General features: G+C 40.2%; 2 protein-coding genes across 8 annotated transcripts in view; one reads left to right on the top strand and one right to left on the bottom strand.

Moving 5' to 3' along the window:
• The first annotated feature begins 301 nt into the window (after positions 1–301).
• On the top strand, positions 302–12673 carry LOC117034035 (cytochrome c oxidase subunit 6C). The gene is made up of 4 exons (XM_033126662.1): positions 302–408; positions 1885–2014; positions 3381–3509; positions 12441–12673. The coding sequence occupies exons 2-3, from the start codon at positions 1901–1903 to the stop codon at positions 3492–3494; spliced, it is 228 nt and encodes a 75-aa protein (XP_032982553.1). The 5' UTR covers positions 302–408; positions 1885–1900; the 3' UTR covers positions 3495–3509; positions 12441–12673.
• Positions 12674–14809: 2136 nt separating this feature from the next.
• Positions 14810–20785, bottom strand: part of VPS13B (vacuolar protein sorting 13 homolog B) — a 719992-nt gene continuing 714016 nt past the window's right edge. For all 7 annotated transcript variants that reach the window (XM_033126656.1, XM_033126657.1, XM_033126651.1 and 4 more), the window contains exons 60-62: positions 19593–19695; positions 18808–19057; positions 14810–15090 (exon numbers count right to left, since the gene is read on the bottom strand). In XM_033126656.1, the coding sequence (XP_032982547.1) occupies positions 14842–15090; positions 18808–19057; positions 19593–19695 (602 nt within the window). In that variant the 3' untranslated portion in view covers positions 14810–14841. The remainder of the gene's footprint in view (positions 15091–18807; positions 19058–19592; positions 19696–20785) is intronic.

Below are 20785 nucleotides of genomic sequence, written 5' to 3'. Positions count from 1 at the left end.
GTTATTCACATAGTGTCGTTAGAATGAAAATGTCAGTTTGTGAACTTGGTTCTGGCAATCCATGAACCTCGGATGATTTTTACTGCATTTGTAACTGTACAAAAAAACCAAACATATTAAATATGTTTGAGTTCCCTAGTAAATTAATGTTAACTCTTTATATAAATAAGATTAATATTTCCAGTTTATTAAGGAAACCGACTCAGAAGGTCAAGCCCTAAATCCAAAGTCACACAGATTAGATAACCACACAGGTGAGCTTCAGCTGTGAACGGCGGGAGGCGCGGCAGAGGACCTTTGAACTCTTTCGGCCACCGTCGCCAGATCCTCTCCGCTTCCTCTATTTGTGCGCCTGCGCGCTGCTGGAGCGGCGTCCGTTTCTCCATCCGGAAGGACGTTGGTATTAAGGTGAGTTGTGTCTCCTTTGAGCCCCTCTTTGAGGTTCCCATAACTACCGCCTCCCACTGCCTCCTCTCTCTATGCCTTGGATTTGAGTCGTGGCTCAGCATCTCTGCCGTGGGGGAGCCTCGGACCTCTCGCCCGCGTCGACCCCTAAGCGACCCCGCCGCGGCCTTAGGAGGGCGGCTGGGGTCCTGCGGGCTCTGGGTGTCCTGCGGGGACCTCGAGGAACCTAGCAGGCTTCGGAGGCAGCAGACTCGGTCCCAGTTCCTGCTGTGTTTTCCCCTTAGTCAGTGTGACCTTGGCTAGGTCATTTGACCTGTCTGGCCCTAGTGGTTCCACCTGTAAAAAAGTGGGCTTACTCGGTCGTTATGAGGCCTGAGGGTCAGCGTAGGGCAAACAGCCAGCAACGCTGGCGCTCGGTGGGTGTTCTCTGTGTGGTAGCGTTTGTGAAGGGTTACGGTGCTTGTTGCAGGAGGGGAGGACCGGGCTTTCCGCAGCCTCCCTCTGGCCCCCTCCTGCGGGGAAGGCCCAAGCGCTCAGGCCGGCCGCGCAGGGTCACCAGGTCGGCCCTCGAGGGAACTACTGGGTTCCCATCCGAGTTTTAACCGCTTCGTGTGCTCCAGTGTTCTCATCAGTAAAGTGGAAATAACATTTCACAGAATTGTCTCCAAGACTAAATGAGTTGATAGTAAGTTTGTGGAAGAGTAAATGCTATAAGTGCGTTTACACTTGTCAATCTGGAGCCACTGCTTACCTTCTCAGTAGTTGGTAGAGATTTTTGTTTGCAGTTTTCACTTAACGTATACTATTGTGCTGCAGTTATTTAGGGTTTTGGTTCAGCATGTGAGGGGGAGGGGGGAAAATGAAGCAGGTGGGAGGTACCAACACATCCCCCAAGATGTGCTGTTGTGGTCCGGATTGTTTTGAGCTAAGGACACTTGTAGCTTCACGCTCAAGAGAAACTTCTGCTCCTCCCTTTACCTAGAAGAACTTGAATTAGGTGCCTTCCTCATAAGAGAGTATCAGCGATAATCTTTTTGACCCACCTATATGGCAGAGCAAACTTTTATCTGCTCTTACTCATTTCTGCCATGACCCTTTGAAGCCCCCAAGGTGCATTACCTCTTCCCTAGCCTAGAATGTCTTAAATACCTAGATCCGCCTTTCTATCTCTGAATCGCTTGTGTATGTGAGATCTTTGACTCATGAATGCAGGATTCTCATCCGTATATATGTATTAAATTTGGTTATTTTCTCTTGCTAATCTCTCTCATGTCTATTCGATTATTACAACAGCTGGAAGAATTAGAGGGTAAAGGTTGTTCCTCCTGCACAAGGCTAAGCTATTATACATCTTAGGCTTTGTTGGAGTCAGTCCACTATCCTTCCTGTGCCTCCCTAGGTACTAAAAATACATTTTGCGTAAGGATTCTTTAGATATCTTATAAAAGCTCTAATAATTTTGTTTATTTTGACTGTCAGGGAGAAAATAGCTGCCATGTCTTCCAGTGCTTTGGCGAAACCTCAGATGCGTGGCCTTCTGGCCAAGCGTCTGCGATTTCATATTGTTGGAGCAGTCCTTGTTTCTCTGGGGGTTGCAGCTTTCTATAAGGTATGTTTGATTGTTACTTTGTCCTTATGGTCCAAAAATGTGTTTTAAATTTTAAAATGTATTATATTTTTTAAGTAATTTAGAGTCTTTTAAAGAAACTCTTTAATGTACTTCTTCCTCTGACCCTTTCTCCACTCACTTCATGTGACAGGAAAGTACCGCATTCCCCAGATAGTTCTCCATCTTTAAATAAAGTTATATTAGTTTGCTAGAGCTGCCATAACAAAGTACCACAAACTGGGTGGCTTCAACAACAGAACTTTATCTTATTTTCTGTTCTGGAGGCTAGAAATCCAAGATCAAGGTGGCTCCAGGATTGATTTCTTCTGAGGCCTTTCTCCCTGGCTTGTAGAGGGCTGTCTTTGTCCTCATGTGGTCCTCTGTATTAGCACGTCTCTGACGGAATTTTCTCTTATAAGGATACTAGTCATAGTGGATTAGCACCCACCCCCAAAGACCTCAGTTTAATTACCTCTGTAAAGACCATATCTTCAAACACATGAATTTTGGGAGACACTATTCAGTTCATAACACAGGCTGTAATTGTTTTATTTAAGCAGAGGGATATGAGGAAGGCAGTAGTTCTGCTTGGCACTATTAAAAGCTACTGATTAAATTTGAAGATTAATTGGCTTTATTAAGCAGTTCATGAATCAGCAGCTTCCCATTTAGCCACTAGAAGGGAGCTCCCAGCTTTGTCTAAAATGGAATGCTTTTATAGAAAAGAAGGGTGGGGCAAAGAAGCTATTAAAAAAAGGTTTATTTTCAAACCAGGACTTGGTAAGTTTTTATCATGCAAGTTGCCTCTTTCTCTGGGAGGGAATGGAGCGGGCCCATGTGACAGATTACCTCGCTGGTGCGTGGCCAGAAAACTTGACTAGTTGATTAAAATGATTACTGGAAGAGGTTGCTACAGCACTTAGGTCAGGTATCCTGGGTTTTAGTACAAGTGATGCCATTTTGGGCCTCTGGCTTTTTTAATAGCACCTTGAAGAATTTTTGCCATAGAATACATTTTAACCCTTTGTCTTCTATAGATTTTAACATTATGCCTTAAAAAAAGTTTTTTGTGTGAGTGTCAAAATACACATAACATAAAATTTGTTGCTAGTCTGCACTCCCCCCCACCCAACGCAGACACCCAACAAAAGGAATACCTCCGTAGGCAACGAGGGTCCCTCCTGCTAAGTAGTTTCCCTGAGACATCTTTCTCTTTCCTTGCATGTGTCAGTGCCTTCACCCTTTGTCTTAGAAAATAGAGGGTTCAAGTTAAAGATGAACACATATTGTGGTTTATGTTGTCTTTACATATTAAGTTTCTAATAATCTAAAAAAATAAGCCCTAATGGGATATGCTACTTTTTAGTTTGCTGTGGCTGAACCAAGGAAGAAGGCATATGCAGATTTCTACAGAAATTATGATTCCATGAAAGATTTTGAGGAGATGAGGAAGGCTGGTATCTTTCAGAGTGCAAAGTGATTTCGGAGTGTAAAGGTAATATTATTTGAAGTTACTGTTTAAAAACATTTTTTTGTGGTAAAACACAAAATTTACCATTGTAACTATTTTTAAATGTATAGTTCAGTATTAAGTACAGAGGGGGCCAAAAAAATGTATACACATTTTAAGGAAAAAAACTATTAAAATTGTAATACTCAGTATAAGCCGATTGCAAAAGATGAATACAAGTCACAAATGCTATTGCAAAAGGTGTTCCAAGTGGTTACCATTGTTCCGGATACCAGGATACCATGACGGGGGAGAACCCAAGCCGCACTTAAGAGAGTTAGGAAGGGCACTCAAGAGAGTTAGGAAGGTCAGCTTTATTAGCGGGCGGGCTCAGCGGGATCCTTCCCAAAAGACTGAGCCCCTAGCAACGTTTTGAGAAGGTTTTTATGGGTTGGGGACTTCCTTGAGTTGGGGAGGAGGTAGGTGTCATCCAGAGATTGGCTCGGGGTGTGGCTTGGAGGGGGTTATGCGGAAGTGGGCTGGGGCTTAGGCTGGGGACTTCTCTCTCTGCTCAGGCCACTATTTTAGGTCAGTTTCTCCATCACCATTAACGCCCAGACACTTCTGGTTACCGTGAACTATTACTTGAGCAACGTTGACGAAAGTGTTCATATTTCTTTGGTACCCCTGGTGTAATCACATTGTTGGACAACCAATCTCCAGAACTCTTTATCTTGCAGAATTGAAACTCTGCACCCATTAAACAACTCCCTATTCCTGGCAACCACAATTCTGCATCATATCGTATTTATGTTCTTGTGACTGGCTTGTTTCATTTAAAGTAATGTCCTCAAGATTCATCTTGTTACAGCATGTCAAAATTTCCTTTTTAAGGCTAAATGTTGCAGTTTATGTGTATACCACATTTTGTTTATTCATTGCTTCCATCTTTTGACTGTTGTGAATAATGCTGCTATGATGAATGTAAATATCTCTTTGAGACCTTGCTTTCAATATTTTTGAGTAAATACTCAAGTGGAGTTGCTAGATCATATGCTAATTCTATTTTTAAATTTTTAAGTATCCGCCATACAATTTTTACACAGTGGCTGTACCATGTTATACTCTACCAGCAGTACAAAAAGAGTTCCAGTTTTTCCACATTCTCGCCAACGCTTTTTTGTTTTGAGAGTCCCTATCCTAATGGGTATGAGATGGTATCTCATTGTGGTTTTTATTTCCATTTCCGTAATGGTTAATGATATTGAGCATCTTCTCTCATGCTTGTTGACCATTTGTATATGTTCTTTGGAGAAATGTCTCTTCTAGTCCTTTGCCCGTTTTTAATCTGATTGGTTTTTGGTGAGTTGTAGTTCTTTAAATCCTATATGATTTGCAAATATTTTCTCCCATTCTGTGGATTGCCTTTTCACTCTGATTGTGTCCTTTGATGAATAGACATTTAAATTTTGATGGAGTTAATTTTGTAATTTTTCTTTTGTTGCCTGTGCTTTTGGTGTCATCCAGGAAATCATTGCTGAATCCAATATCATAAAGCTTCTCTTATGTTTCCTTCTAAGAGTTTTATAGTTTTAATTCTTACCTTTAGGTGTTTGATCTATTGAGTTAATGTTTGGTATGATGTCAGAGAAGGGTCCAGCTTCATTCTTTTGCATGTTAATATCTGGTTTTCTCAACAGCATTCGTTGAAAAGTCTGTCCTTTCCCCCACTGGCTGGTCTTGGCACCTTTGTGGGTAATTTTTTACTGTATTTGCAAGGGTTTATTTGGGGGCTCTATTGTATTGCATTCTTTTATATTTCTTTATGCCAGAACCACATTATTTAGCTTTTTATAGTAAGTTTTGAAGTTGGGAAGTGGTAATCTCTAACTTTGTCTATTTTATGATTGCTTTGGCAGTTTAGGGTCCCTTGATAGTCTTTATGAATTTTAGGATGGATTTTTCTATTTTTGCAAAATTCAACTGGGATTTTGATAGGGATTACATTATATATGTGGATCACATTGGGTAGTATGGACATCTTAACAATTATAAGTGTTTCAGTTCATGATTATAAGATACCTTTCCATTCAGTTGTGTTTTTAATTTCTTTCAGCAATGTTTTGTAGTTTTGTAGTAAACAAGTCTTGCCTCTGTGGTTAAGCGTATTCCTGTGTTTTATTTTTTATGGCTGTTGTAATTGGAATTGTTTTAATTTTCTTGTCTGATTATTCATTGTTAGTGTGTAAAAATGCAGCTGATTTTTGTCTCTTGATTTTGTATCCTGCAACTTTGCTGAGTTAGTTTATTCTCTTGTCTGTGGAATTTTTTAGGTTTTCTATATATAAGATTAGGTCATCTGAAAACAGGTAGTTTTACTTCTTCTTTTACAATTTGGATGTCTTTTGTTTCGTTTTCTTGCCTTATTGCTTTGACTGGGACTTCCAGTACTATGTTGAATAGAAGTTGTAAAAGCGGGCATCCTTGTGTTGAATCCTTGTATTCCAGGAGTAAAGCCCACTTGATCATGGTGAATTCTGTTTGCTACCGTGTTTCCCCGAAAAATAAGACCTAGCTGGACCATCAGCTCTAATATGTCTTTTGGAGCAAAAATTAATATAAGACTCCGTCTTACAGTAAAATAAGACTGGATCTTATATAATAATATAATATAATATAGTGTGATGTGATGTTATGTAATACCAGGTCTCATATTAATTTGTGCTCCAAAAGATGTATTAGAGCTGATTGTCCGGCTACATCTTATTTTTGGGGAAACAGGGTAGTATTTGGTAAGGATTTTTGCATCTGTATTCATCAGGGATATTGTTCTGTCTGGCTTGGGTATCAGGATAATGCTGACCTTGTAGAATGTTTTGTATTCTTTGATGAGATGGTCAGTCAAATGTGGCCATAAAAGGAGACAGAGAGAGTTTCAGAAAAACATGGTAGGGGCAGTATCTACAGGCTCAGAAATGTTTTCTAAGATGTCAAAATAACTTAATATACAGAAAATAAAAATATGTGATACATAGTGTAAATTTGGAAGTGTTCCCTCCTCTTCAGTTTTTTTGGAAGAGCTTGAGGAGAATTGGTGTTAATTCTTTAAATGTTGGGTAGAATTCGCCTGTGAAGCAGTCTAATCCTGAGCTTTGCTTTGTTGGGAGGTTTTTGATTACTGATTCAATTTCCTTACCAGTTATAGGTCTGTTTATATCATCTGCCTGATTCATTTCTTGGTAGGTTGTGTGTTTCCAGGAATTCATTTCACGTAGGTTATCTAACTGGTTGACAGTACAATTGTTTATAGTATTTTACAATTCTTTTTACTTCTGTAAAATGAGTTGTAATGTCTTTCATTTCTATTTTTAGTCTTCCACTGTGATCAGAAAAGATACTTTGTATGATTTCAATCTTTTATAATCTATTAAGTCTCTTTTTATGGCCTAACATGGTCTTTCCTGGAGAATGTTCCATATACAGTTGAGCATTGTGTGGTTTTTGTTGGGTGGAATGTTGTGTATCTGTTAGGTCTAAGTAGTAGGTTCAAGTCCTCTATCTCTCCCTCCCCCCGTTTCAAGGTATATTTTTGTTTACAAAGCTAGATAACACTTTTTCATGAAAATGAGTAATCTGATTACTCATTTTTGTGAAGAAGTATATAAATACACGAGTGTTACAGGTAATTCTATATAGTAAAACACTAGAAATTGATATGGTAAACATTTGCTATTTTTTCCTATGGCAATAGTACTGTCATTTAAAGCTTTAATACTGGTTTTAACTATCCCCTATAAAATAACTCCTAAAATCCTGGAAAATAAATTTTTCTATGAACAAGATTGGTATATTAAAAATAGATTCAGCACATTCTTATAATAATGACCACTATAATCAAATGCAGCCTTAATTGTCTCTAAGATCTGTGTTATTTATTGTTAAAATTTTAAAAATAATTATCACAGGTTAAGGTAGCTGTAAAAATAACAGCATTTCAACATTATGTTGTGAAGAATGTGCCTCTAAGGTAGAGGAGAATAAGTGTAATTATGTTATATGGACTTGCTGCCCTTGATCTTTATTTTAAATGGAGAAAGCCAGGAGCATTGGCGGTTAATTGGAGAACTGGAAAGGCATCCGGAAGGCTGTTCTTTTCAGGTCATTTCAGAGGCTGTGGCTGCTCTTTTTGCTCTTCTTCAGTTTAAAGACATGTCAGGACATAAAGGATGACTTGGTAGCAGAAAATATATCGATCATCCGTTTGAACCATTCCATGCTTTTGTAACATGCAGTGAACTAAATCAGAGATGTCAAATGCAGCATCTTGATCGATTAATCCTAGAACCACATCTGTGCATATCAGGGTCCCTAAACATCCAAAGCCAGTGTGCAGTGTATGATGATTGGGCCCGATCTGGGAATGTGTCTCATTTAAGAGCGAAAAGCAAGTCCTGTGGCTGAGGTGGTAGTGCTTTGTGGTCTAGCCAGGCAGTGAAATTCAGATGAAAAATGTCACACCACGTCTGAATATCTTCAGGGGTCATTGCCCTTACTGAAGCCCTTCAGCTGCTGCATTGTCACAAGAGCCAGCTGAAGCCTGTCGCTGACCATTGTTTTTTTTTTTTGGCCTAGGATGTTAGGCCAGTAGTGTTGGCATTTGATGTTTTCTCCTTCTCCTTGTGTCATCATGGCTGTCACTGGAATTTTGTTCCCAAATCACTTTCTAGAAATCGCCAACAGTTGTAGGGAGAGGTCCTTGGCAGGCAGTATAAACAAAGTCTTCTTTTCCCACTGGTATCTTAATGAAGCTGGTGTTGATATATCTTTCATCTCTAAAAGGCACTCTTGTAGCAGCATAGGAAAGTATATTTTTATATTGGTTTTTCTGTTTTCCTTAGTTTGTCCAATTAGGCACTGATCTGAAGGTTTTAATTCTTGAAGATTCTCCAGTTTCTTAGGAGTTCCTCGATGTAGTAAACCTCACAACATTCGAATGACTGATTTCAACTTGGTACCAGTGTGTTTACCAGAGGGAGGCATATTGACGATAAGGAGTGCAGCAAGCTCTCACTTGTCAGAAAGGAATGATCTTTATTGGAATCTTCGTGGTTTTTTTCTTTTGGCAGTTCATCACTTCCCCGTGTTATTTCATCATCATCAGTCTTCCTTTCTTGTGACTTGAATTAAGCTTTCACTTTTTACTTTTTCTTCACAATATTCTTCACAGCCGTTCATTCTGGTAAAGGTGATCCATCACAGTCTGTATCTTCTGCTCTTTCTTCACATAACTTCCCATTGGTTTTCACTGAACCTAGAACACAGTCATCTCCTGCTGCATCGTTGTGGTTTAAAAGATTCTGGGCTTCCTCATCCACAACATCCAACATCGACTGGATAACTTGAGCTTCTTGAGGATCATCATAAATACCATCTTCTTGTAGATCACATTCTTTTCTTAATGATCTTCTGTCTGGTTCTTCTAGCCGGTATTGACATCACTTACTATATTACGGTAGAGCTGTATATCTCTCTCCTTTCAGTTCTGTTAGTGTTTGCATCATATATTTGGAAGTTCTGATGTTTGGGGGATATGTATTTTTAGTTGTTCTCTTGGTGAATTGGCCTTTTTCATCTTTATACAATGCTGTACTTTGTCGTAACACTTACTGTGTTAGTCTATTTTTTCTGATAGTAGTGTAGCCAGCCATCCTTGTTTTCTTTTACTATTTGTATGGACTGTCTCTTTCTCTCCTTTAACTTTCAAATTATGTGTCCATAGAGCTAAAGTGAATCTCTAGTAAATAGCATAGATTTGGATCTTGAGTACCTTCCTTTAGTTGATTTTTTTTTAAGTGACATTTTGAATCCCTTTTCATTTCATTTTGTGTATATTCTATGGATATTTTATTTGTGGTTACCATCAAAATTACATACAACATGCTAAAATTGTTCCGGTCTATTTCAAAGTGATAAGTTATGTACAAAAATTCTTTTAACAACTCTGCTCTTCAACTTTATTATTGTCAAAAATTTATATATTGTGTGCCCATTAACAGATACTTTTATGCTTTTGTCTTTTAAAATTTACAAAATTAAAAGTGGAGTTATGAAACAATTACAATATTGACTTTTGTATTTGTCCATATGTTTACTTTTACCAGAGAACTATATTTTCACATGGCTTGTGTACTTTTACTTCAACTTGAAGAACTCCCATTGTAGGCCTGGTAGTAATGAACTCCTTATTTTTTAGCTTTTGTTTATCTGGGAAAGTCTTTAATTTCCTTCTCATTTTTGAAGGACAGTTTGGCTGGATATAGTATTCTCTGTTGACGGGTTTTTTTGTGAGCACTTTACATGTTATCTGACAGCCTTCTGACCTGCAAGGTTCGTGCTGAGAAATCCACTGATAATTTTACCAGAGGCTGCCTTGTAGGTTGTGAAGCAATTTTGTCTTGCTGCTTTCAAGATTCATTGTCGTTGGTTTTTGACAGTTTGATTATAAAGTGTCTTGGTGTGGGTCTTTTTGGGTTCATTCTACTTCCAAGTAACTTCTTTTATTTGTATGCCATTTCTTCAAATTTCGGAAGTTTTTGGCCATTGTTTCTGCCCCTTCTCTTCTGGGACTTCCATAATGCATATGTTTTTCTTTGGGTGGTGTCCCATAAGTCCTTTAAGCTCTCATTTTCTTTATTCATTTTGTTTTTGCTTCTCAGACTTAATAATTCAAAAGGACTGTTTTCAGATTTGTTGAATATTCTGTTTGAGTCTGTTTTTGAACCCCTTTAGTGAATTTTGCAACCCAGTTACTGTATTCTGTCAAATTTCAATTTTTAAAATAATTTTTTATTTCTTTGTTGATAGTCTCATTCTGTTCATGTGTTGTTTTCATGATTTCGTTCAGTATTGTTTTCATGATTTCGTTCAGTCATCATTTCTTTCCTCATTGAGCATATTTAAGGCATTTATTTTAAAGTCTTTGTCATGTAAATCAAAGGCATGTGCTTCATCAGTGTCAGTTTCTGGAGATGTACTTTGTTCCTTTGAAAGGGCCATGTATGGCTTGTATGGTTTGTGATCTTATGTTGAAATTTGGCATTGGATTAAACAGCCACTTCTCCTGTTGTTTGCAGACTGGCTTCATGCAGGGGAAGACCTTCCCTAAACAGCTTCATAAAGTTAATTTTTGTGTTCAAATCATTTCACATATTATTATTAATTGCTAGATTAGCATTAGGGAAATCACACTTTTAACAGTGCTTTAAAAAGTTTGACACCTTTGGTTAGTTGGGTGTTCATAAGTGACTTGGTGCAAAGTCCTTATGCCTCATGGACAGTGTGAATTAAGGTTTTATGTCTAGAAAAGGACGGAAGGGATTGTGGGCTGATGAAAGGTCATCCACTAAATTGATGTGAAAGCATGTGTCAAGTACCTGATGAAACTATTCATACTTGGTAATCTAATCATTCATGTATTGAACTTTATTTAGGCTCAACCAAAAAGCAATATAGAACAATATTACTGTGTTTCCCCAAAAATAAGACTTAGCTGGACAATCAGCTCTAATGCGTCTTTGGGAGCAAAAATTAATATAAGACCCGGTCTTATTTTACTGTATAAGACCCGGTCTTATTTTACTTATTTTACTTATAGTAAAATAAGACGGGGTCTATGGAACATCACCTCCCCTCTCCTCTCCTCTCCTCACCTCCCCTCCCCTCACCTCACCACCACACAATACCATAACACATAACAAAACACATAATCACATAACATAACATAAAAGACCGGGTCTTATATAATAATATGTAATATAAAAGACCTGGTCTTATATTAACTTTTGCTCCAGAAGACGCATTAGAGCTGATTGTCCGGCTAGGTCTTATTTTCGGGGAAACGGGGTAAGTAGACTTAGATTCTCTCCAACACCCCAGTGTGAGTTTGATGTGACAAGGGGAATTTGAATCTGCTGGTTTTTCAGGCAGACTGTACCTGAATGAGTATTCCAACTGGTATATGTATGTATGTTTTCCAGGGGATGGGGGATGGGGAGTGGGGGAGACTTACTGCACTGGACTTCGATCAGTTTTCTGATAGACTGAAGGATAATTTTGATGAAGTAACTTTTGCCTAATACAAGATTCAATTCTATAATCTATTTCTATAGTTTATCTTAAGTCAATATATGAACTATAGGTAGATGCTTACACTGAATTAGCCATAGAATTACTTAGGAAAAGTAGAAAGAACTTTATTTTCAGTGGTTGGAAAATTGCCTTATTCATAACCACAGACTGTTGGGTCCATAGAAATGATATTCACAAAGTAACATGAAGAGATTATTTTGTAATAGAAAATTAAGAATGTAAAAGATGATCTACGTTAAATAGCACAGAAAAAAAGACTGAAAAGATCAGGAAAATATTAATGGTTCTATGTGGAATCTTAATCTTGACATTTCTGTTTTCTTATACCTTGGAAATTTTTAAATTTTCCACAGTGGGTTGTGCATTTCATGGTCAGATGTTAACAGGATGATTTTTAAATGTTAGATTTTTACCTTTTGTATATAAAAAGTTGATTGTGTTGAAAAACCAGTAAGTGAAAGAAAAATGGATTTGGAGATAGAAATGGAAATGGTTTAGATGGGCTGCTGCTTTTAAAAACAGTATGTGTGTATGAGAAAGGAATGAAGAGGAATAGGCTTCACAGATATTGAAAAAGCACAATTTGGTAAATGAAAGCAAGAGACTAGAGTAAGGTGTGGTAATGCCTGAAATGGAAAAGAGGCTGGTCAGGGAGCTTGCTGGAGAATGGACCTGGAGCCCAGGCTGCGTGAACTGGGCTTCTCTTGGACTAAAGGTGAGTGAGCAAAGTGTAGGCTCCACTAGAGGAATAGACCTCAGGTGATCTCAGGGACGGTGACACATTGAGAATGCTTGTCATTAACTTAATCACTGTGTTTTTCTCCACAGAATTTCTTTGACTTCCATGGAAGTTTGTCGCTGACCTGTGTTCCTGAACTATGAAACATGCATATTTGGGCTAAAGGATAGTTTCTCTTGATAAATAAACAAATGTTGTAGACAATAAGTCTTTTGCTCAGTTATTGATGTAATTCTGGGCACTTGCATCAGAATTGGTTAGGGATTTTAACTGTTTACCTTATGAATACTTGATTTCAGTATTAAAACTTTAATTAAGGACATTTTTGATTGATGTGATGGTTTGTCCATTTCATTGAGATACTGCTAGGTAGTTTCTTGGTCCTGTGCCATCAATTTAAGGCGTTTACACGAGCCCGCATTATTACTGTGGGCTCTTAGAAGAGACAGAGCGAGACCCTTGGGCTTATTTGGTAGCCTTGATGGATCAACTTCCAGACAGGTAGTAACAGATAATTGAAATTTAAGGTTCTTTACTCAGTATTACTTTATTAAAGAGCTAACAGTATATCCATGCAATTTGGAATATGTATCTAGTTGTGTTACTGGAAATGGTTTAGATGGTTTAGTTGGTTTAGATGGTTTAGTTGTGTTAGTTACTTAACTGGAATGGCTAATGACTTAACAATGTGCTAACTTTTTAGAAGAGGTCTTGGGGCCTTTCTCTTGTTTAATTATTGTTTTGTTGTTGTTGTGATCAAAGTGATACTACAGAGAGCTTTAAAAATCAAATTTATTTTATCCAAAGCTAATTTAATCACTGTTGTCACTTTATAACAAAACCTGTACCCTTTTTAACTTGAAATGCTTGAGCTCTTAATGTGAGCTGAATTAAACCCAGGGATTAGTGAAAAACGGCATTCTAAAAACCCCTGGTAATAATACACACTTAGGTGTAGTTAGTTATTCAAGGATTCCTTTTATTTTAAACAATTTTATATAACAATTCTTAGAAGTAGTACGCAAAATTATTATAAAAGATATAAGAATTAATACATATTTACATTCTTAGCAATAGTTACTCTTGAGGTTAATTGACAAAATTGTCACTTTCCTAAATGAGTATGATACAACAAACTAATGGAGGAACCATTTTTTCTTATTTGGCCTGATTGTCCATATATGGTCATGGTCCTGGGCCATGGATGTAAGGGATCCATGAGCCCACATGACTACTATACTGTGGGCTCTTAGAAAAGACAGAGACTGTCTTTCCAATAAAATATACCCTTGGGCTTTATTGTCACTGTTTGGTAGCCTTTTTGGATCTAGCTTTCCAGGAGCAATTATTATTCAGTGACTTCGTATGGTCAGTAACATGTGAGACTTCAGTTAAAGATCAGTGGGCACTTGAGATTGAATTCACAACTGTAGGTAACAGGTTGTAGGCCCAAGTTTAGATGTAATCAGTAAATGTGTTTTAATTGGCGTCTTGAGAGATTTACTGAATATTAAAGATGACACCTGGTGACCCAAACCTGTCTTGAGCCAAACTCGTCGTTAAATGCAAAGTAGTACTAACAGACACTGGGAATATCTTTATGGTTGAGCAAGTCAATTCAGCAAAATGAACTGTTTGGTCTGGTTCATTAAAGTTAATTTTGAGGTTCTTGGCGCCCCTTCAGTGCACCAGGGCAGTGTGAATCCTGCTAACCCCTTCCACAAGGAACTGTCAAAGGTAATTCCTAGTAGTGTTTAGTTTATGGAACTAAAAGTCACTTGAGCACTTTGGGTCTATTTTCATTGGTAGATAAAAAAGATTTACACTAAGCTTGACTTAGTAACACAAACTAGAAAAACATTTTCCAGAATGTACCTGGATAGTCATGTTTGGTAAATTTCAGTAAAATGCAGACTTTAAAAGTAGGAGTATACACATCAGCTTTCACTGAAAAGAACAGCATCACATATAAGTAACAAATACAACAAGTTAAACAATAAAACCTAAAAATTTAATTTCATTTAAAGAATCTAAACCTTTGCAGATGGAGGTTTTAGGTAAAGACAGTGTCTCAGCCTAAAATCAGATGCAACTGTGAATGAAGTTTTAATATTTCTCCATTTTAAGGCCTGACCATATTTTACGTTAGAGTGGAGTGTTACCAGATCCTAATTATAGTCGACATTTTAGCAAATATTGTAGAGCAAAAAGGAATGCAATTTCTATGTGTGGTAAGACTACAACATACATGATTATGTTAATCTTTGTTACCACTGAAAGGAAGAAGTTTTTTATCACTCCATTTTATTACAGTATCTTAAGTTTTAGGGAGAAAGAGGAATCTGAATTAATTTTAGAAAAGGATAGAAAATTACCTATAACTATAGAAAAAGTGTTGTCCTTGTGTCCATGTTAGATGTTAGAATTGGGTTTCTTTTTCAAAAATAAATTGCACAACGAGGAATCAACACCTGAGAGAAGGGAACCCCCTCAAGGGAACCCTTTCCTCAGGGCTTTATTTTTCACCATGGTAAATTTACTAATGAAGACTTGAGCAAAATGTGGATCCACCATATAATGGTACGTTTTCACAGTGGAAGGGAGAGGTTCCACAGCCAGCACAGGGCATGGTGTCTGCACGGATGAACAGCTGGGGGCCAGGTGACAAGATGTCTTTGTGATGTAATCCACAAGTCTGTTGTACTGTTGCTCTGACAGTCTCTCTCGGACTCCATCCACCTGGGATCCAAAAATAAAAGAGATTCTGTAGTTGCCAGACTCTCATAAGGAGATTTCCACAATTACCTCTTTTGCCTTCATACACTTGATACATTTTCAGGTTATTTAGTTAAAGCCATTTTATCCAAAACTGCTTCTTTTTTGCCTCTAACTGGCAATACTACTGCAATTCCAGCGGTATAACAAGCTCTACGTGAGAAAAGAAAAAGACAACCTCCTTTGAATAAGCACTTGGTATTACGTAAAATCCCCACATTTGAAGTTGATTTGATAACATTTTAGTCATTAACTATTAAAACATCTGTCACTGCTCTTTACTAACCAGCCTAGGAACAAAGGTGTTCTCTGCTTAAATCTAATCACCATTAAACTAAGCTCTGAAATAAAAGCTGTTTGCCTGTCTCCTCAAACCTCTTCAGACGGAACTTTTTTGAGTTTGACAGAAAAAGTGAAGAGCATCTCTTTCAAACCAGTGGCTTTGGACAGCATTAAAAAAATACGTTTTGAACTGTAACATTCTCTGTTTTTATAAATACTAGGATTTAAAGCCAGAGAAAATAAAACTGGGCAGAGGAAGGGGAAATTTTTATGTAAAAAAGGAGGATGCAAAGCACATTTATGGTTCATAAAAGTCTGGCTCATCTTCAGTGGAACTCAAATAGAACAGAGATATACTACCTAAGTTCTTAGGTGAGATTTCCTGAGAAAGTACCCATCAAAGGCACTTGTAGCTATAAATTCTTCCCACCCTGAAACTAGCTAGTGCATAAGCCGCTGATTTGTGGGAATCAGGTAGCCACTGACCTTTCTGGATTCTTTAGTAAATGCTGGCAAGACCACTGGAAGAATTAAAACCATTTTAACGAGGGCGTTTTAGTTCTCCAAGTAGTGTAAAGAATTTCCGTATTTCTGCATAGGGCACAGAAACAGTGTGGCCAAGGTGTCTTAAAAGCTGCGGAAAGCCAGTGGGATGGTAGAAAGTGAAGGGGCCTGCCAGAATAGTAAGTAGGGATCTGTTAGAGTTTGGGTCTCGTAGTTTTAAGCTTGAGAACGAAAATAAAGGCCCCCAAAGATTCACTGACACATGAAAGCTGTGCACCACCAGGCAAAAGCCAGAGCGCTGATGATGTCATTTGATGGGGTCAGCGTTCAGCTGGAAAGCTTTGGATACACAAAGTCTTAATCGCTCCTCCTGAACAGCAGCACAGGAAAACCCGTGTTGTGAAAGGAACCTGGCCAAGGAATAAATTGACCTTCTGACTCATTTTGAGCCTCTCATAAGGGATTTCGATGATGTGCCAGGCATATTAAGCAATTATTACCCTAAAAATGGCTGCATTTAACCAAGAAAAGCAAATGCTGATTTAAAAAAATCTGAATCCTGCCATATTTGAATATACTGAATGATGTCATCTACAAATTGATTCCTTTCAAAATTCAAAGGAGCTGTGTTTCCTAGTATCTAAAGCAAAAACCAGAAAGGCCATTTTATATATATAAAGATTTTATATAGTTTTCCCTGGAAAACAGCGGGTAGGCTGCTTCACCCAGCTTACATCTGGATTAGGTTGCTATGCACTGACGAGTGTGCCAATGGAGGAAAAGTCGTGTCAAGCAGCACTGAATGACACCACCCCCTGCCCCCCCAATTTAAAAAATACATGGGATTACGACACATTTAAGGAAGGGTTTATTGTCTCAGAAAATAAATGAGTATTTCGTTCTGCAGCTCAGGTCTCCTTTGGGGTGACTGGGGGAGGTTAGAGTTTGGACACAGAACTGGGGCAGTTAGTTCTTGTTTCTTACGCAGAGCTGAGGGTGGCTGTAAAGTGGAATAGATACTGGGAAAGCAGCGGAGGCAGAAGGCATACTGGCTAGCCACCCTTTCTGTCCTGGTTCAGGTGCTGCTGGGTAAACTCGGCATCTGTCTTCGTCTGTCTGTAATAGCTACCCTGCGGTTCCTGCTCTTTGTCCTGCCTCTGTCTTTGCCATCCTTTCATTCCAACCCTCTGTTACCCCTGAACACCAGTGGCAACTGGTGTAGAGCATGCTGTCCAGTGTCAGTGCTCCTGCCTCAGTGATCCCATGGTCTCAATTAGGCCTTGGCAACTTGTTGGGGTGGTGACTCCAGATATCATCTCACTAACCCCTGGAGAAACAGGTCTGTTTCCCTCCAGTTATGCTAATTCCCAACAGTACCCTCAAACAAAAAAGCCGGAGAGAGAAGGATCACAATAGACAGTTTAACAGCAAAAGCTGAATCTCCAGCCTCAATAGTTTAGGATCTGAAATTGTTCCCAAGCAGCTATGGAATAATGATGGTGACAGACCCTCCTCAGGGCCCTGGACGGTTCTCGTTAAGGACCAAGGACTTGAAGATAATGATAATATCTCCTGCCAAATCCTGTAGCCACATCACTGTTGCTTTATTGTCAACTAGATCAGAAGATTTTGGCAGATCTAATAAAGTCAGCCTGGACATCTGACCTCTGTTTATTCCCAGAAACTCATCAATTCGAAGCAGCATTGTAGTTTAGTGCCAAGCCCCAGCTTAAAGCCTGACTGATTATGATCCAAGAAACTAGAGAAATCTCAGTTGTTGTGCTTGGCTGCCTTCCATCTTCTCAGATAATTTTACCCAAACAGTGGTGTGAGGGAGACGCAGGCTCCCCATACCAGGAAGAAAATAATGAAGGAATCGGGCAGAACCTTGTAGAGACAGGTTTGCTGTCCTTTCCCGGGGCCACTCTGTCCCAGGTTAGGACCAGCAGGCTCCACACTGCCCCTGATCCACACCCATCTTGCCAAGTGGGAAAAGATGTCTGTTTCTGAGGTCAACTCTTAGGGCCCCGTAGATCAGGCAATTAGCAGGGACGCCGGGGCAGAGAGCAGCTTCCCAGCGGGGCCCCTGCTCACCCCGGACTGGACTGCAGGAAGCTGGTGCTACTCTCATCAGTATGCCCTGACCCCTGAACCCAGTATGCCTTGCCTGAACACCCATTCCACATCAACTAACATGTGGCCAGGAGCCAGCAGCCAGAACATCTCAGGAGCTGTGTGGCCAGGGAGCTGCCCCAAAGACTCTAAGCAGCACCTCCAGGAGATGCCTCGTGGGACGTAGGGAAACTGCCCTGTGGGAAAGGGAACACAGAGTCACACAGAATACAGAGCAGTGGATGGGGGAGAGAGCTCTGTGTACAAAATTTTGACCCCACAAGTCACAGACCTGGTTTGTGAACTTGCAAAGGTCTGGCCTACTGCCCATGCCCTGTTTCACTCATGACACCCTCACTTCTAAGGCGGCCTTCTCCAGGACAGCCACTTCCAGGCCACGTGCAGGCCCACGTGGGGCCGGTCTCCTGGAGCAGCTGCATGGAATTGCTGCCTTGGTCCTAGTCCTTGTAAGACCTGCTTGTTCTGGAGCTCCACTGCCCTGTCCCGTCCTGTTGACTCCAGCTCCCCAGCCTCCCAGCCCCACGACCAAGCCTGGTTCAAGTCCTATGGTGGCTTAGCCCGGGGCTGTGAGTCCACCCGGCCTCCTGCTGGGCTCTCCTGATGGGGGGAGGGGGGCAGGAGGCTCAAAGGTACACCTGGCTGGGACTTCCCAACCCCCTTCTGCAACCCCTTCGCCTCATACCCCCTCGGCAGCCAGTCCATCAGCCCACATCCCGACTTCGCTGGAAGCCAGCCCCAGTCACCCTGTTTTCTGAACTGTACCTCCACATCACAGGCCACCCTCGGCTGCTTGAGCTGCATGGTGAGCAGGTTGCTTTGCTTGCTGTCCTGGGCACAGTCGATCTCTGTGACAGGGAAGGCCTGCTGCTGTGTGTCCTCGCTGACACTCACCACGAAGAGCACTTCTGACGTTAGCAGCAAGCACCCTTCGTGCTCCTGGCCTGAGCCCCGCACCAGAACCACTTCCAGGGCCATGTGGACTTCCGGTCTGCCCAGAGACTGAAGCATTTTCCTGTGTTAAAAGGGAAAAGTGAGGCTAGGAGCCAGCTTTGAAAAAACGGTCAATATTAGTGCTCACTGTTTGTACCAAGGGTTGGGCAATCCCACACAATGCTCCCCAAGGGCAAAGGGCCCTCACCAATCTAATTATTTTAGTTTGAACGGTAATTGTTATTTTAATTCTCAAACTGATTCTGGTCAGCAAAGCCCAGCTACTTCTGGGGACAAAGATTTCCCTGGGCTCTGGTTGGTTCCTTTTCTTCGCATTACAGATGTTACCCCTAATTAGAAGGCTGGTTTCATGGAGAATCTCACACCCTCTCGTGGGCCCCGGCTTCCCTGCCAGGGAGCATCCTGAGTGGCAGATCCAGTTCTGAGGACAGCCACCTTTCCCTGGCTCTAGGACGCCCCTGTGCTGCCTGAGACGCTGAAAATGACGGCTCTTCTTGGGTGCCCCTGGAAGTATGGCTGGTTAGCTCGAGAGCAAGCCAGGCCCTGTTAACACACAACGTGCATGTACAGTTGAGCAAGTGTCTCAATAATTTTACCAGACATATTTGACGTGGCTATTTGGAGCCTGGTCAGCACGTAGATCACTTGGCTGGTAGCGTTGTTTGGGAAGCTGAGAAAGTCCAGCTCCATGTAAAATACCTGTGGTAAGAGAAGTAAGGGAGTTTTACTAGTTGTTTTCTGGAAAACAGTCCCCCGCTACAGTGATGTCATCTGCTTAGAGCCATCCATAAAATGCTGCAGATCCGAAATGATGTCACATCTTTGGAAGCAAATGTACAGATAATCATTAAATACTGCAATGCTCTTAACCCTGGTGATTTTACATTAGCTACAAGCTGAAATCTTGTAGTCCATCATAGACTGGTAATTAGAGGAAGCATAACGCTCCTGGGAGTAATCGGTCCTGAAAATGGCTTACACATCATTTACAATTTATGTGATAAAAAAGTCAAGATTGTTAGTTGACTTTCTTGCTTAATATTAGAATACTTCTGTATCTACGCTGTGGCTGGTCAAATAATTAAAAAACACAACACACACCGAGATGCACACAAAGGCACATGGTTTGCCTAGATACAGTACTTAAGTGACTTAATCCAGCTGTTAAACATGAATCCGTATATATTTCTGAGTGCTCGTGGGGCCTCCGGTTTATGACACGCTCTCTCCAGTGCCAGCACCAAATGAGGGCACCAAGCAGCAGCCACGCAGGCCTCCAAAGAGACTCTCCAGAACCAAAGATGGTACAGCATGTGTGCTTTCTGAGGACTTGTAAATGTTTATAAACGAGGCACAGTCATTAGACTAAGAGTTAGTGGTTTATAAAACCTTCAGTGCAGTAATAAAAGTTTTACAAGGATGATGGAAACCAACAAGGCCATGTGAAGCTCTGTTCTGAGATGCTCTTACATAAGGAGAGTTCCTCAGCCCTGGGAAATGCACAATGGTGTTTTCAAAACCAAAGGAATTTATGAAGTATGAGTTGACTTTCCCTCACTGGAGTCTAGAGCAAAAGGAATACTGTTTTTGTTAATGTGTAAGCACTTGATAAGGGAGTATTTAACTTTGTCCACTTAGAAGTTGCAGAAGTTCTTTTTGTCAGTTTCCCTGTGAGTGAAAATGTCATTCACAGAAGGAGAGACAGAAATAGAGAGGGAGGAGGCAGGGGAGAAGCGAAGAGGAACACATGTTCGTGTCTGTGTGGTCTCTTAGAGGAATCTCTCCGATG

This window comes from Rhinolophus ferrumequinum, chromosome 14, assembly GCF_004115265.2.
Source record: "Rhinolophus ferrumequinum isolate MPI-CBG mRhiFer1 chromosome 14, mRhiFer1_v1.p, whole genome shotgun sequence".
NCBI classification, from domain to species: domain Eukaryota; kingdom Metazoa; phylum Chordata; class Mammalia; order Chiroptera; family Rhinolophidae; genus Rhinolophus; species Rhinolophus ferrumequinum.
Note: the sequence above shows the minus strand (reverse complement) of the source record. Positions and strands in the feature narration are given on the sequence as shown.